The following is a 17,776-nucleotide window of genomic DNA, read 5'->3' as shown; positions in this document are numbered from 1 at the left end:
AATCGTATGCCTGGCCGAGCGGTAGGAGGACGCGGGGGAGTCAGCCGCGGTTCTCGCCGGAGGCGGCGAAGGTAGGCCTAGGCGTCTTGGGAGGCGAGTAGCTGCTCGCGCCGTACCGCGCCCGCGGGTTGGAGCCTGGGGCTCGATTTGGTTGCCACGCCGGGAAGGGGTGGCCTTGGAGCCGGCTGGCTGCAGTGATGGGGCTGGGGAAGAGCTGGATGAGTCTTCTGACGAGGAATCTCGGTTTTGGGACATGGTGCATGCGGACCAAAATGCTGATAAACCGTCAATGGATAGAGGTAAGTCAGCGATATTTATACTGTGGGATTGATTACTTGATTGTGGTCCACCTGTGATGATTAGGCTAAGTATCTGACGCGCTCCTCCCGAATCTTCATAGATAATTACATTTATTTCATGCTTAATACATTTAAATGCTTATGAGTGTAATAAAAATACCCTGCAATAATGTCGGCACACTTACAGTCTGCTAAATTAGAACAACTCATTTTGCACTTAATGCATTTTAATTGTGAAGAAGTAGTGCTGAAGTCCAACTAAAGATATACTGAAGTATATTTGATCGTGCTAAAGTGAAACTACTGCAAGTATATTTTTTGGTACACTTTAAATGCCTTGCATTTACAGACCTGTATTATTCAAAGATCACACAGTAATGACATTAAAACACATTTTAGGCTAAATATTAAGAAATGTGCATTGTTCACAATTAGTACTTAACATAAAGTTTAATTATACGTTTTTATCAGTTTTTCTCCAGCGACATGTCAGTAAATACTTTAATAGATTTAAACTAAATGCATTTGAAATAAATGTATTTTAAATATATTACTTTTTACTATGGTATATATGAAGTGTACAATATATGGGCTTTATTTAATTTAAACCTGTTAATTTTAAAGCAAAAAGGGACCAAACCTAGGCACACTTACTGCTAAGTGATTTAAATACACTAAAACAAGTACACTTTATCATACTTAAAGGGTACTTATCAAAGAAACAACATACTTTAAATGAATATACAGTACAGTTTTTTGCACAAATGCATGTTTTCAGCAATTAAATAAAAATATTTTATTGAACATTTATACTAAATGCAATGAATCGAACTTTAGAGCATTTTTGGCTCACTTAAGTAGGACTTAAGTACACCTTAAAATGCAATTTGTTTTTTTAAGTGTAAAGCTGAATATACCGACAATCATTTTTGCTAAATTGAAATATACTTGAATGTAATTTCCATTGAAACTTGTATATCCTGTATTTAGATTTAAGTACACTTTTGTAGTGATTAATTTGCAATTAATTGCATTTAAAATTAACTTTAAATGTAATATTGAATAACACACTAGTTACAATTATAATCAAATGCATTATTATGTTAGTCAACACATCAAAATAAATGTACTTATGATTAACTAATTAACAATGATGTTATGATGAACTAAGTACATTTTAAATCATTAACTAATGATTTTAAAAGTACAACATAAAAGTAAAACTTTTTAAAGTGCACTTTTTGAAAATCTACTTAAGCGGGTTAAGAAACTGAACTCTCTTTAAGTTCACGTAAGTGGCCTTTTAAGTTATTTAATATTATATCATCTGCAAGTACACTTTTTAAAAAATACTCTAAGATTTGAAGTACACTACAAGTGCACATTTTAGTACAATTAAGTGCTCCTCCTTTTTCTCAAGGGCCACTGGATCTGCAGAATCCAAGTGCTCTCCAAAAACGTGGCATTTATCATCGTCTTCATTGCGAGAGAAGCTATTTACGGGACTCATCTAGTGTTTTCTCTCTTCAGTCTGTCTCTGAGGCGCTCAACTAATTCTCTAATTGAGGCATTTTAGTGCATCACAAACTCATTATAGATAACAGCAGGTTTCCTCAGAGGCCACAGATAATGTGTCTAGTGTGATAATGTAATTGTTTGCTGTTGTATAATGAATGAATTGAGAGTTAGGTCAGCCTTTGAGTTGGGTTTGTACACTTATTGTGGTATTAGTGTAGGTAATGTAGCATACAAGGCTGTTGTCTCAGACGGCCTGCCAACGGACTATCTACCAATTTCTTATTAGGCTACTTCAATAAGCTCTTCTGAGAAAGGACTGGTGGCTGGATTTGCCAAAAATTTGCAAGGTTTATGGCATCAAATCTTTCAAAGATAATCAGACCTTTGAACCTGATTGAAAAGAGAAGTGCATTTTATCATACTTTTAAAAAGAATACTTATTACAGGAACAACACAATCTCAAAGAATATACTTAAGTGTGAACTTAATGTAAAATCTTTAGAAATTTAATAGCATGCTGATGCATTTTGGCCTACTTAAGGAAGACTTAAATACTTATTTTTATGTAAGTCTAAAATAAACTTTAAAGGAGTCATATGATGCTATTTCAAGTTTTTCTTTCTCTTTGGAGTGTTGCGGTTCATGCATAGATAAGATCCCTAAAGTTGCAAAGACTAATGTCTCAAACCCAAAGAAATATTTTTTATAAAAGTTAAGACCCGTCCATGCCCTCCTAAAACACCTCGTTTAAACATGCACCCACATCTACGTCACTGTGTGGGAATATTTGCATAACACCGCCCAAATGTTCATGCAAAGAAAGAAGGCGTAACTTGGATTTTCTTTGTTTTTGTTTTTTACCTTAAACCACATAAACACATTGCCTTACACCAAATACAAAATATTTGTTAAATAATTTATTAAATAAATTTAATGCACACAGACTGAAGTAGTTTAAGTCTTTGGTTCTTTTAATTGTGATGATTTTGGCTCACATTTAACAAAACCCCACCAATTCACTCTTAAAAAATTTGAATATGGTGACATGCCAATAAGCTAATCCACTCAAAACACCTGCAAAGATTTCCTGATCCTTCAAAATGGTCTCTCAGTTTGGTTCACTAGACTACACAATCACGGGGAAGACTGCTGATCTGACAGTTGTCCAGAAGACAATCATTGACACCCTTCACAAGGAGGGTAAGCCACAAACATTCATTGACAAAGAAGCTGGCTGTTCACAGAGTGCTGTATCCAAGCATGTTAACAGAAAGTTGAGTGGAAGGAAAAAGTGTGGCAGAAAAAGATGCACAACCAACCGAGAGAACCGCAGCCTTATGAGGATTGTCAAGCAAAATTGATTCAAGAATTTGAGTGAGCTTCACAATGAATGGACTGAGGCTGGGGTCAAGGCATACAGACATGTCAAGGAATTTGGCTACAGTTGTCGTATTCCTCTTGTTAAGACACTTCTGAAACAGACAACATCAGAGGAGTCTTACCTGGGCTAAGAGAAGAAAAAGTCATCTTTTCAGAAGTAAATACAAGTTTTGTATTTCATTTAGAAACCAAGGTCCAAGAGTCTGGAGAAAGGGTGGAGAAGCTCATAGCCCAAGTTGCTTGTAGTCCAGTGTTAAGTTTCCACAGTCTGTGATGATTTGGGGTGCAATGTCATCTGCTGGTGTTGGTCCATTGTTTTTTTTTAAAACCAAAGTCACTGCACCCGTTTTCCAAAGACATTTTGGAGCACTTCATGCTTCCTTCAGCTAACCAGCTTTTTGAAGATGCTGATTTCATTTTCCAGCAGGATTTGGCACCTGCCCACACTGCCAAAAGCACCAAAGTTTGGTTAAATGACCATGGTGTTGGTGTACTTGACTGGTCAGCAAACTCACCAGACCCAAACCCCAGAGAGAATCTATGGGTTATTGTCAAGAGGAAAATAATAAACAAGAGACCAAACAATGCAGATGAGCTGAAGCCCACAAGAAACCAGACCACCTCAGCAGTGCCACAAACTGATCACCTCCATGCCACGCCGAATTGAGGCAGTAATTAAAGGAGCCTCTACCAAGTATTGAGTACATGTACGGTAAATTAACATACTTTTTTTATTTACATTTTTTTTGTTTTATGAAGTATTCTAATTTGTTCTAATGTGTGCCTAAATCATCACAATTAAAAGAACCAAAGACTTCAAACTACTTCATCAGTCTGTGTGCATCAAATTTATTTAATGCACAAGTTTCACAATTTGAGTTGAATTACTGAAATAAATTAACTTTTCAATGACATTCTAATTTATTGAGACGCACCTTTATACACACTTCATTTAAAAGTATAGTCAAGTACTTTACATGTGCTTTACTATGTTAGTCAACACATTAAAATAAGTGTACTTCTTTAAAGCATGACAAAAAAAATATTAAGCCAAATTACTTTAAATGCACTAAAACTAAAACATTGAATTTGATATTATAAAGTGCACTTTTTATCTGCAAGTATATAGTTCTTCTTAAAATATATTCTGATATGAAGTACAATGCACGTGCACACAGAATACTGTATATGCTGTATGTATATGCATGATTCCTCATGGATACTCATATGTCTGTTTCAGCGTGTGTGTTTTTGTGAGGGGGTTCTGGAGCAGAATGCATTGCTCACAGTGATTGATTGTCTCTTTGAAGATAAAGAGCTCCCTAGATTCCTCCTGCTGTTCTTCAGTGTGGCCGTTTGATTGTGGAAGACACCTCGCTCTCTCTTTTTCCGCTTTAATCTCTGCAGACTTTATTGATGTCATGCAGAGGGCTGTGCTCCAGTACACAAACGCTCCTTAGTCAGAACTCCTAAAAGTTGAAAAATGATATAACAGGTCCTGCGCACAGGAGTATTGTCATGGTTGTTGGGTTTTCCCTTAAACTCTAATCGCACCTGATGGTATCATTACTAACAGTCAGGACGTTTCAGATGCTAGGTTTTATAAATATGTGGTTCAGTCATGACATTCTAGATGGTGCAGACTGAAAGGTCCTTTAAATTCATTCTGCTAGCAATCATATGATTTACTATATGGCACAAGCTGACTGGCCTCTGCTTTCTCAACATTTATATAGACTGACTCAATGTTTTTTTGTAAGACGGTCCTGCAGCATGCTATAAGATTTCCTCTGAAACCCTCCACCTCCCCCAGCACCCCCTTTCTAGATCTGCTACAGCATTTATGTAGACACATTCATGCAGCAGCAGCATTAGAACAGCATCTGTAGCCCCTTTCACACTGCCATTCCGGCAAATACAGGGGTAAAGTGTTCCTGCAATTGGTCCCTGGTCGCTAGATTTTGCACTTTCACACTGCCAGTGATGACCCGGGATATGTGCGTGCTTTCATACACAACCCCTGAAGATCCCGTAACGACACGTGACATCAGCGCGTGACGTGTAATGTACGAGTCGACAACGCTTGGCACATTATACTTTAACTGAAGCAACACTCTTCATCAGCGCGGAAAGTGTGGAACTAACTGATCTCTGCTTCATTACAGTTTGCACATGTGTTTTCGTCGCGAACGTTGATCTTCCTTCAAAACAGCCAGTAAAAGAGTCGCGCGATAACATGCGTCATCACTTCGACAAGGAATTAGATCTGGCTTTTGTTCACACAGCGCTCGTCCCGGGTCGAACCCCACAATGTTACTAGGTCCCCGACCCGGGTTCAATTCGGTAATCAATCCCGGGACGTGGTTGCTTTCACACAGAAGGCGACCAGGCAATGTTACAGAAATATTGCGGGTCCGACGTGCAGTGTGAAAGGGGCTTGTGTATCTAGTGGTAGTAACTAGTCTACAGGCTTACTCAGCTGCATGTATAGCAGATCTAGACCAAATACACTAAGGCCTGATCGGAAAGAACACATATTTTGCAGCGAGGGGCATCTTTTTAAAATAGTTTTCTATTGGCAGTAAGCGTTTTGCGGGATGTTTAATCACCCGAACGCCACACATTTACAGCTGTTTGGAAAATCTGGATACTGCAATGATGGAGGAGCAACTTGTGATGTCTGTTGTGGGAAATTTCTGCTAATATGACAGTTTACTTAAAAGCAAACCAAAGATTTTAATAAATTGTAATAAATAATATTAAATATTTTCATAATCATTGATTAGACTGACAGGACAGCTGATTCCTCAATAAACTCCTAATTTGCTGCTTATTAATAGCTTATAAGGTAGCTGTTAAGTTTAGGTTTTGGGTGGATTAAGGGATCTAAAATATGGTCATGTAGAATAAGACATTAATATGTGGTTTATAATGAGTACTAATAAACAGTCAATAAGATATTAATATTCATGCTAATAATCAGCTAGTTAATAGTGAAAATTGGACACTAAACAGTAATAAATGTCAGATTATTAAATATATTGTAAATAAAGAAATGTTGTTAAACATGTCTAAAGGTGAAAACAGATTTCTTTGGTTGGGGTAGTTAATTACCTCGTATTTTTTACATTATTGGAACCACATGAGGACATCAACTTACAAATCATACAGAATGAAGTATTTAGAAAATATGAAAATGGAGAAAGTTTTGTGCGAGATGTTGATTTAGCATTTGTGGGTAGAAAATACAGTGTGTACAGAAGAAAAACCATCATGTCCTCATATAATATGGAAGAAACCAGTGTGAGTGTTTGTACTGTATGTGCGCATGTTTGCAGCATTTTGGGGGACAAAACTGTCCTTAAAAGTGTCAACTCCTCTCTTCAGAGATGTCCTTAATCACTAAATTGATTCTTAAATATAACATTTTATTGCTGTTTAGAAGCCTAAAGTGTGAGCTCTTTTTGGGGTTGATTTAGTCTATAATAATTATAATCGGCTTTAAACAATAGTTACTGGGATGTCCTGAGGAACACAGTGAAACAAAACCGTTTGAGTGAGTGCTAGTGTGTGTTTGAATGTGAGTGAGTGTGAGTGAGCGAGTAGGCACGTGTGTGTGTGTGTGTGTGTGTGTGTGTGATAGAGGAACAGCTGCCAGGCTTTTACAATAGTTCTGTGGAATATGGCTAATTTGGTATTCATGAAATCTGGCTCTGGACTTGAGATGCTGTCCCCAGGCTGTCATGCCTGTTTCTGTCAGAAAAATATCCCCCTACAGTACAAAGTCTAGCTACTGAGACACACGAACACACACACACTGCACACACAAACATCTTACACAAACATCTCATGTCTCTGGACTGTTTACAGAGAGAATGATTCACATCATCAAGCGCAGACAGATGAAGGAGTACTTGGTTTTTGTCAAAGGCCGAACTTGAGGGCCGGTTTTGCCCAGGGGTGTTATAAGTGGCTGTACTCTAACTCAAAGATCGTTATATTTGCATTTTATGAATTCAAAAAGTTTACCGCAGTTTTGCTGAACATAAATTCTCAAGTGAAAAGTTCACGGAAGTTCACTGAAGTCTGAATTAATTATGATTTCCAGTCCAAATCCCTGTGTTTCATTTCTATAAAGTATGGTTCACCCAAAAAAGAAACTCCAGCCATCATTTCATGTCATTTCAAATTCATAACTCTCCTTCGAAACACTTTTTGAAGAATGTACTTTTTGTTCTTTTTCCAAGCAGGAGAAAGAGTCCGTACTGGAACTTTCAAGATACAAAAGACACGCAAAAGAACCAAAACAATGTCATAAATGTGGCCCAAAAGTAGTAACCCTAACCCTGCATGTATCTATCTCACTGGTAATCTTTCTCTCAAGTGAGCTATTAACCAGTCAGAGGGTTAACTGTGAATGAACCTTTCACAGAATTAATCATTAAGTGTAAGCTAATATTCTGTAATTGGATCTCTTTAAGGAAGTAAGTCCATCAGGATTGGTGAAGGAAGACAGAATAGTATCTATCCTTTTAATTGATTATTAATTGAACTGCACGGTCTTCCTGTGGTGGGTGACTGTTGTTGGGCCTGTGGCAACATGCAAACTTGCTGTGCTTAATCTACTGTATATGGTGACATCAACTCCAAAATGCATCGCAGTGTCACTTGGGTATGTCATTAATTTCATATGGTAACAGGCAAATAAATTTAGACTTACAAACAATAGTATAAGGGCACTGTACAAGCTTCCTAACTTCTGTTTGGACTGTTGGACTGAGTCCTGAAAATAACTATGTGTGAATCTTAGGTTGACAGAAACTACTGTATGAGTGGGACATGTCTGTTTTGCACCATATATGTCAATGCAACCCACATCATTGGAGATTTGCGAGATTTCATTTCTCAGTTACACAAAAAACACACTCCAGCTGATGCTGCCTGGTGTGATATTTACATTTTAATCAGTATTTTTGTCTTGTTTTCAGAGTAAAAACAAATCTAACCATACTTCAATTTAGATACTTTGCTTAAGAAATAAAATAGAACAAGTTATTAAAACTGTTCATTCACATTGACCGCAATAATATTTAATTACTTAAGCCACCTAAACAAAAACTATATAATAGGTGGCTTTACCTACCATGTACTAGCATCATACATCTTCACCTACTTCAGATTTACTGTGTAATAACATGTTGTTCTGGAAAATTACCACATTTACTGCAAATGTGTTATGGTTAGGATTATAGGGGTAAGAGTTAGGTTAGGTTTGGGGGTAATGGTAAAAATGTGGATTTGGATTATATGTGTTAGAATTCAGTTTTAGGATAAAGTTAACATTAGGATTATAGGGTTTAGATTTAGGTTTTTGGTTAGGGTTAGGCTCAGGGTTATGATTACTGTATAAGGGATAGACATCAGTTTGGGGTTAAGAGCAAGGTCAGATGAATATTATAAGGGTTAGAGGTCAGTTTTGGGGTAAGGGTTAAATCAGGATTAGGATTATAGGTGTTAGAGTTAGGTTATGGGTTAGGGTTATAGTGTTTAGGGTTAGGTTTGAGGTAAGGGTAAAGTTACATTTGGATTATAAGGGTTTGATTTAGGTTTGGGGGAAAGTGTAGCTTTAGGATTTTAGTGGGTCAGAGTTTGGTTTTGGGGTAAGGGTAAGGTTTGGATTAGGATTATAAGGGTTAGATTTAAGTAATGAGTGAAGGGTAAATTTAGGGTTAGGATTTTCAAGGTTCAAGTTATTTTTTTGGGTAAGGCTACAGTAGGTAGGGTTAGGATTATAGTGATTTTTTTAATTAAAAGATTTAGGTTTTGGGATAAGGGTCCAAAAATGTTATCCCAGGTCTTCCCAAAGTCAATTTTAAGGATGTCTACGTTTAACTGGAAAATAAGACAAAAATAATGATTAAGAAAATAAGTTTTTGCAATCATTGTCTACACTTTCTGGACAACTATATCAACTAGTTCACCAAGTTACACCAACCCTAGTCTGGGATGTTTAGGTGTGCACTCACCCTCTCCTCCTCCTCCCTCAGGTCAGGCATGGTGCTGACACACAGTGTAACTGCCGTAATGGCCACAAAGAGCACAGAGAGGCAAGCAAAGATCTTCCCAGGGATCCCGGAGTGAGGGTTCTCCACCATGTCTCTAAGGCTGTGCATACAACCGTCCATACGCCCCTCCTCTGGGCTCCCGACGCAGGGCGCCTCCTCACAGGACTGGGGCGAGGTCAGCTCAGCCTCCTCCTCCTCCAGCCGGAGTCTCTCTCGCAGCTCCTCCTGCCGAAGACGGAGCTTCCTCAAGCAGCACCACTCCAGACTGGCCTCCTCCACACCCCAATACATCAGTTCCTCCTGAAAGGAGAGCGCGCACATCTCCCGCAGAAGACGAAGCTTCCCGGCCGCCAGGAACGAGACGATGGAGCGGAAGGCGCTGGGGCTTCGGTCGAAGAAGAACTCGTTGCAGTGCGCGTCATAGTCATCACACAAGTCGAGGATTTCCTCGGCATTGCTGCAGCTGCGTAACTTCCCCAAACGCGTCAATGGGAACTCCTCAAGAGTGGACCATGGTATGCGATAACGGATGCCACCCACGTTGATGATGGCGGTGCGGTCGACTAAAGCACCCTCATCCGCTCCAGCTCCTTGATTCCGGTGCACCTCTTCCTCCTGTACCCCAGGCTTGCACTGCAATTGTGCACGCTTGTAAAACACACCTTTTTTGCTGCTGATTTCACGCGGATTCTCCAAAGGGTTAAAGTGGAAGGAGGTAAACTGATGATCGGTGCTGCCTGCTAGGAAAGCCACCTCTTGGTACATCTCTGCTGTGCGTGGCTGTGCACTCCACAGATTCACAGTCTAGCAGGTCACGCTGGTCATCATCGATGAGCTCTGAGAGATAAAAGAGGAAGATTTAATGAAGACTTACTTTTCAGTTCCAGCTCCAGGTTGCTAAGTCTAAGGGGCACGATGCAACAAAATTAGCAGAGAAAACAACAGATTAATTAGTCCAGATATATCCAAAACACACTTGAAATGCTCAACAACACAAAGAAAATGGTCCCTTGTATACTGCACATACTTAAAGTAAAAGTTAGCTGATTTTCAACCAGTTTTGTGTTATTCATTTCAGAAGCAAATGGAAATGAACGCTACCTATGTTTCCATCCAAATATTCAAATTCAAAACTTATTCGAATATTACATGAAACATTTCATATAAACAAGTCAAAGAGAATAAAATAGTCACTTCCTGGTAAATTGGCACTAAATATCACTAAGATAACTAGGAGAAGCCACTGAATATAACAATTTTAATTTACAATACATTGCTTGTGCTTCAAAATGAGCAGACAAGACAATAAATGCTTTCATTGCTTTCGGAGGTGGATGCTGCTGTTTGGGAACGCAGTCGTGTAGGACTTATACTGAAATACTTTGATGACAGACTTTGCTCAGGCATTTCAGAACGTCCATAATAACATATAGATGCTGTGAACGAGACCGGTTCGCTGCTAGTCAAGTTATCCTGTCTCATAGCGCAAAGTCACATGAGTTTTTCGATCCGCATGTCTTTTATGAGAAAACGCAAAGACGAGATTTTACCGCTCTCCGTGTTTTCACTGTTATACGTTTGGGTGTGCTATTACACATCTTCTGAATGATCAAAAACACAGCAAAGGAAGATGCAGGAATGAGTGATTTCATATTTAACCAGATGCATATGAAAAATAATGCAATCATCAACAATAAACAGCATATCAATCAAAAATGCCTAATGTTACCGAGTGAAATGTCGATCCAGGAAGTGGTAAAGTACTGTGAATGCTTTGAGGGTGGAAGTGAACTACTTCATCTATGCTTTGTTCACCGAACTGTACATGATCCAGTGTAGTCTTTGATAAAAACAAAAGCAACAAAATGTTGCTTTTTTTAATAAAACTTACCTACATTCAAGTGTTGATTAACTAAAGAATGCTTAAAGCTAGAGTTTTGTTTTGTTCTTTATTTTGATGTATTGCATGCTCAGATATTCATATAACAACCCATTCTCAGGGCCATGAAAATTTAATGTAAATGGTCAAAAATGCAGGCAGTGGCTGGCAACTTAAAAAAAAACGCTGGCAGGGAAAGAGAATAAAAATATTTAAGAGTTAATAATATTATAAATGTAATAACTAACTTTGCAAATTGCAAATATGTTTATTATTTATAATTTACAATAAATATATTTATTAAAATTAAATTTAAATTAGATTTATGCATTTAGCAGATGCTTTTATCCAAAGCGACTTACAGTGCATTCAGGCTATCAATTTTTACCTATTTATATAATTGCAAATATATTTAAATACATGACATACAAGTTTCGATAGAAATGACATAAATGTATATTTTAGTATCTTTATGCTTGTCATAAAGACCAGTTATGAAGTGAGATATAAAGATATATTGATGTCCTATTTAAGTTGGTCAAAAAGCACTCTACAGTGAACTGCATTTAATATAAATTTAAACTACAACACATTTTGATTTAATTGCAATTAACAATTAACTTATTCTCTGAAAACATTACATTTAGTTCACGCTTAAGAATATTCTTCTAAAGTATATAATTTCCAAGTAAGTCTTACCTTTTTTAAAAGTATATGGACTAGTCATACGTCATATGGACACTTTAATGGTGTTTTTGCTTTATTTTGGTCATCATTCTTTGTAATCGCATTGAAAAACATGACTGCATTGAAGAAAAAGACCTTTACATTATACCTACTGTACATTATAACCTAAATGCAATTGAATTCCATTTCTTCAAAAACTACTCCAGTTTTCTATTCCACCAATGTCTTCTACTCCAACATTCTAAAAATGTTGAGTGAATATTAGTACACTTTTACATGGGTGAAGAATTTAGACTTTCCAATTTATCATTCCATGAGCTCTGGATTTCAAATAAGCAGCATGTTAACTGTCTCAAGGGTAATAACACTCACTCATTGAAAAATACGTAATGAACGCATAAAAGTTGTCAAATATCAACAGTAATGCTGCATAATTCATACTAATATATTCACTGTATCAGTCTCCTAATGCAACATCACATTCTCCTGACATATTTGCATATTTTCTTTTTTCAATCAGTAGTTAAAATCAGTTCTACCATGGCTTTGTAAGTATCAATTGCTCACAAGTCACAAGATGCAGTAAATCCATGTCACAACACAAGTTGACTCCGGAGGAATTAATTATGATGTTTTCTTTTCTACTGATGGATAAGTTCCTAAATGAGCCATGTTCTCTACACAGTGGCAGAGTAAGGTCCGGTGCGCTCACATGAACATGGGTATAATTAGTCTGACTGAAACAGGAGATTTATGAAGCAGAGGATTCAGCCATTCTGAGAAACACCATCCATTCGTCTTACAACGGCCATTCAACCTTTTGTGAAATTAAAGCATAATGTTTTCAAACAGCATATCTGAGCAGAAAGGCATCTCTGATTACTGTCTTATGCAAGTTTTAGACGTCAGAAATGATGAATAAAAACTGGTGCTATCATGGTGGATGTTAATAAACTTCAAAAAGCTCACCAAAAACCAAATTGAATATTTCTATCCTAAATTTCCCTCCCATTTATATTACAAATGCAACCTGTTTAAGCATGACTTAGCAGTAATTATAGAAACTTTTGAGCATTATATATGATTCAGCTTTCTATCTCGTCTGGGCTTTAATTTGATTTCTTAGCATGTTTTTTGAGCCCTGAGGCCTCTGACAATCCAAATGAATCACTGTTGAACTGAAACAAGTGCAGAGAAAGATGCCATGTGTTACCGTTCGATCCATGAGTCAATATATGACCCAGCATTTCCTGCATGAAGCTCATACTGCCATCATTTGAGCTCAAACGGCACATCATGTGCCAGTTCAACAAGCTGCCAAGGCATTTTTAAAAATGCAAACGAGCCAGACTTTTCTCATGTCCAAAGACAACACTAGGAAGCAACATCTACCAATGATAAATGATACACAAAAGATTTGAGTAAAGCAGAGCAACGTGACAGATCTTTCCAATGTAAGATGACTTTCACCACAGTCAAGTGAATACAAAGCAGTCAAACACAAAACCCTTTTTGTATGCACTACTGTTCAAAGATCTGGGTTGGCAGGACCTTTCAATATTTTGGAAAGAAGTCTCTGCATGAATCGAAGGCTACATGAATTTGATCAAAAGTACAGTAAAAACAGTAATATTGTGAAATCTTTTTTGGAATAAAAAACTGGTCGCACTATTTATACTGATTACTGAAAGTATAAATATACAATAATACAGAAATAATAAGGATGCATAAAGACATTTAAGATTTCTATTTCCAATAAATGCTGTTTTTCTGAACTTTTATCATAAAAACGTATCACAAAAACATGAAGCATCACAACTGCTTTCAACATTAATTATAAGAAATGTTTCTTGAGCAGCACTGAAGACTAGAAACTGGAGAAATTATACATAAATTGAACACAAATAGAAAACAGTTATTTGAAACTGAAATAATATTTCACAATATTAATGTTTGTAATGTATCCTGGACAAGAGACTTCTTTAACACAATAAAAGTTTTTCATGGTAAAACACTACACAAATTCTACAGTAAAATACTTGTAATTAGTAATTGTAAAGTTCCTTTACTATATATGGTCAAAAGCTGGATCGAATGGGACATTTAATGTAATTTAATAGTAAAATACGGTTAAATTTACAGTTTTACTGTAATATCTGACAGATTTGTTTTACAGAGAAATAGTGTTTATATACGGTAGGTCCTATATACATTCTCGTATTTAATGCAAACATGCAGACATACTTTAAACATGCACAAAAGAAGTGAACACATTTAAATGAATTTCCTCAAAGGCAAAGAGTGTAAGAGACAGTGTGGGCAGATCTGTCTGCTAGCGCTTTCTTTCTTTCTTCCTTTTCTTTCCCACAGCTGTTTGCTCTATTAATTACATTCATAATCATTGAGAATCCACTCTATTCCTTCAGTCCTGTGGGTCTGTATGGAGATCTATAGAAGCGATGGTAAAAGACTGTGGAGACTGTCATCACTATTAGCAATCAGCACAGATCAATTCCAAGATGCCTGAAACATTGATTTCCGTTTTGTGAACTTCATAACAGCGCACAGGAGGCTGGAGGTCTCTGTACAGACATATGAAAACACAAGCCACACACACACTCTCCAGCACAGACAGCCGAGAGATGAAGAGCAAGATGTTGGGCGGCCGTACAGGAGCATGTATGAGTGATGGCGCTGTGTGTCTCCCGGGGAAGATGAAATTCAATAGTGCTGATGGGGAGATTTCTGCAATGGCACTTTGAGTTAGAGACTTATAAAGTCACGCATGAATCAATATGAGCTATTCGTGCTTGTTCTTAATAGATGCCGACGTTATTCACGCTATTGCGCTGTAAAACGGATGGGAAGACACTAAGTGCATTGTTTATCTGTCACTCAGTTTTTGTTTTATATCTGCAGAGATGATGAGTTGTGCTGCTAGGCAAACCTCAAAAAGTTTATGATAAAACTGCCAGCACTCTTCACAATTTAACACAACAAGTTGAAGTGGCATTGTTTCTCGATCAAAAAACAACAACAAAAAAGTATTTGTATTTATTTTAATGTTGAAATAGAATCAGTTGCAATGACTACTTTGAATTGATATGCATTTACCATCATGCTTTTGTCAGACTTTTGTCATGCATTGCATTCAAGGTGCAATTGATGCATTCTCCTAGAATCGAACCCATTACCAAGGTGTTGCAAGCAACAAGGCCACAATATGTAAATTCAGAGAAGAAATTAAAATAAAGATGTGCACATCACACTCAGATTAAAATGTCAATGTAGACACACATGGATTCATTTAAAATAAACCTCTGCTGGATAAGTGTGACAGGTTTGGGGTCTGTTTCATTTTTTAATGAAGGGGTCATTTCTCATTTCTCAGAGGCAATACGGACAAATGAAGTTGGACAGAAAAACCAAGGGAGTGTTGAGAAGTTCGAAGCGGCAAGAAAAGTGTATCCTTGTTATTTTTTAACACTGTACAAGTGGTTCATGTACAGTAGCTAGTACATCTATAGAAATCCCATCACAGGTCTAAAGTCAGAACCAAACAAGCATTTAAAAAAAAGCTTTTTGATCATTAAGAGACAGTGTTAATATTGTACCAAATGTATATTTTACATTACGTCATAATGAGTTTCAGGAAATCGCTCATGATTATAAATGTGCCATTAAAATTTACCCAGATGTCATTCAACATTCAAAGGATTTGTATACTAAGCAACCCTAACTAAAATAAGCTTTTTAATGGATATTTAATAGGATGTAATAGGAGGTCATTTATAATCGACATTTCTAAGAAAATAGTGCTTCTTGAATGTACTTGATCTGACAAACCTTATATAATACTGTTATATATATTATGAAGTGGTCATAAAACGCACAATACGTGTTTTCATCAAGCTTTTAGTTTACCTCTCCATTTAAAATAATTCATATATTGTTTCTGCATGACTGACACGACATGGACTCTTCAGTATGCTAGTAAAACGAAGCCATGTTTTTATTAAACATATCTTTGACGTTAATATTCATTATGTAACTTTATAGTTTTCCATCTTAATTAACATTTGCCTGAAATCCCACTGCTCTCGTCCAAGACAAATGAGAAACAGAACAGTGCACTGATAAAGGCTTTGTATAGCGAAATTCTAACCTAGAACGCTTTTTTTTTTTTTTGGAACTCAGAAAGATTCGAATTAATCTTCCGCGGTTGCTATTGAGATATTATAGACAGAAAAAAAATAAAAAAGGGTTGCATATACATACAGAAAATATATGCATATAATAGACTCATTCCAAACAAGCCCAAACTCAGAAAAATTCCCAGTGACCAGTCACTTACCCGTTTTAAGCCCATTGGTTTTGCGCTGCCCTGCTCATTTTCAGCTCGCACGTGCACGTTGTGCTGTGATGCGCTCGCACAGTTACTATTCATCCCTTTCTCCGCATTGCTGGCTGATTTTATTCCAGCATCAGACTGACTCCAGCTCACAACTGCTGAAGTTCCTCAGTCCTCGTGTCAGATCCGGATCTGATGGGTGTTACTGCTGCTCTCGCGCGCACACTCGAGTCCCCAGCTCACCTCGAGCTTGTTTGCTGAGCAATAACGACGCATTACCATGCAGAAATACATTACAAACACTCCTCTCTCGGATTCCACGGGTTTGCTAATTAAATCATGCTCGTTATGTGTAATCCATCCTGCTGAATGCACGCGGAGGAGAGCTCTTTCCAGCTAGTTTTAAAACATTAATCCTGTTCTTTAACTTTTTTCTCTCTCTTTCTCTCTCCAATCCTTCAAGTCGCTCGTTTTGCATTAAACGCGTCGTGTTAATGATATCAGCGTGCGTATGGGCGTGCGTGATGCATGAACAAAAACAGCAATATTTCATTATTTTAGCTCGTGTTATTTTATATTAAACACAATAACAGCGCCAACACTAATGAATAGAATCATAATTCTATAAACAATAACAATACAATGTAATTTTAATATTAAAATCTGGTCTTTTTTTAAATATTGTCTGTAAAACTATAGCTCAGAATGGAAAATATATGCTTTAAAAAATACATACAAATTAAAATTGCATATATTATAAAACATGAATAAATCTCAGTCTCTCTGTTATTTTTGTGTGATTCAGAGGTGGACACAGTCTGGCCACTGAGGGGAGACAGAGAAGTCGATCACACTGAGGGACTGTCAGTAGCATGTAATGTCCATTATCAAGTTCACATCTTTTTTTTTACATCAGTTATCTAAAAAGCACCTGAGAATATCAATCTGTCAGGTAATATTTGGTTTTACAGCAACTCTCTCACTGCAGTTTAAAATATCAAACACTAAATCACAGTTAATATCTTGGCTTCTGCAATGCATTAAAGACTGACATAATGATTCCCATGACCTGCTCTGAATGGACTGTGTATTTCATGTTGCTTAGCTCTGAGAGGAATCAAAATGAACTATGTATCGAGAGCTTTGTAATTAAAGGCTGAGAGCTGATTTGTGGAGAAACGTCTGCACGTCAGACGCTCAGCATCACACGGCTCGCTGTTGTTTTCTTCATGCCAAACAAACAGAAAACATTTTGTAAATCATCTCTAAATCAGTTTAATGAGAGCGAACTGGTTATGTATTTGTGAGGAAGAATGTTCTCTGTTTTTCCTTGTAACCGCAAAGTGGATGTTATGTGACTATACAAATTTTTGATGAGATTTGGATGGCCTATAAAATTTTCATTGTTTTGTATTCAAGTTTAATGTCTTAAAACTGACTCAACAGTCACTATGGTAATACTTTTTTACTGGCAAGAAATGAAGTCTGTCACTTGTTCAGAATAGCCTACATAACCATCATTTTTATGAGTATATAGTACACTGTATCAACATTTAAAGGAATAATTCACCCAAAACTTAAAATGTGCTCACCCTAA

The 17,776-nt window shown here is 37.0% G+C and overlaps 1 protein-coding gene across 1 annotated transcript in view; it reads right to left on the bottom strand.

The window, feature by feature from the left end:
- The window catches only part of LOC113119198 (potassium voltage-gated channel subfamily G member 2), a 35,448-nt gene extending 18,798 nt beyond the window's left edge, over positions 1-16,650 (bottom strand). The window contains exons 1-2 of the mRNA XM_026288480.1: positions 16,183-16,650; positions 9,224-10,099 (exon numbers count right to left, since the gene is read on the bottom strand). Of these exons, the coding sequence (XP_026144265.1) occupies positions 9,224-10,027 (804 nt within the window). The 5' untranslated portion in view covers positions 10,028-10,099; positions 16,183-16,650. The remainder of the gene's footprint in view (positions 1-9,223; positions 10,100-16,182) is intronic.
- Between the last annotated feature and the right edge of the window lie 1,126 nt (positions 16,651-17,776).

Source organism: Carassius auratus, chromosome 19, assembly GCF_003368295.1.
Source record: "Carassius auratus strain Wakin chromosome 19, ASM336829v1, whole genome shotgun sequence".
NCBI lineage: Eukaryota > Metazoa > Chordata > Actinopteri > Cypriniformes > Cyprinidae > Carassius > Carassius auratus.
Note: the sequence above shows the minus strand (reverse complement) of the source record. Positions and strands in the feature narration are given on the sequence as shown.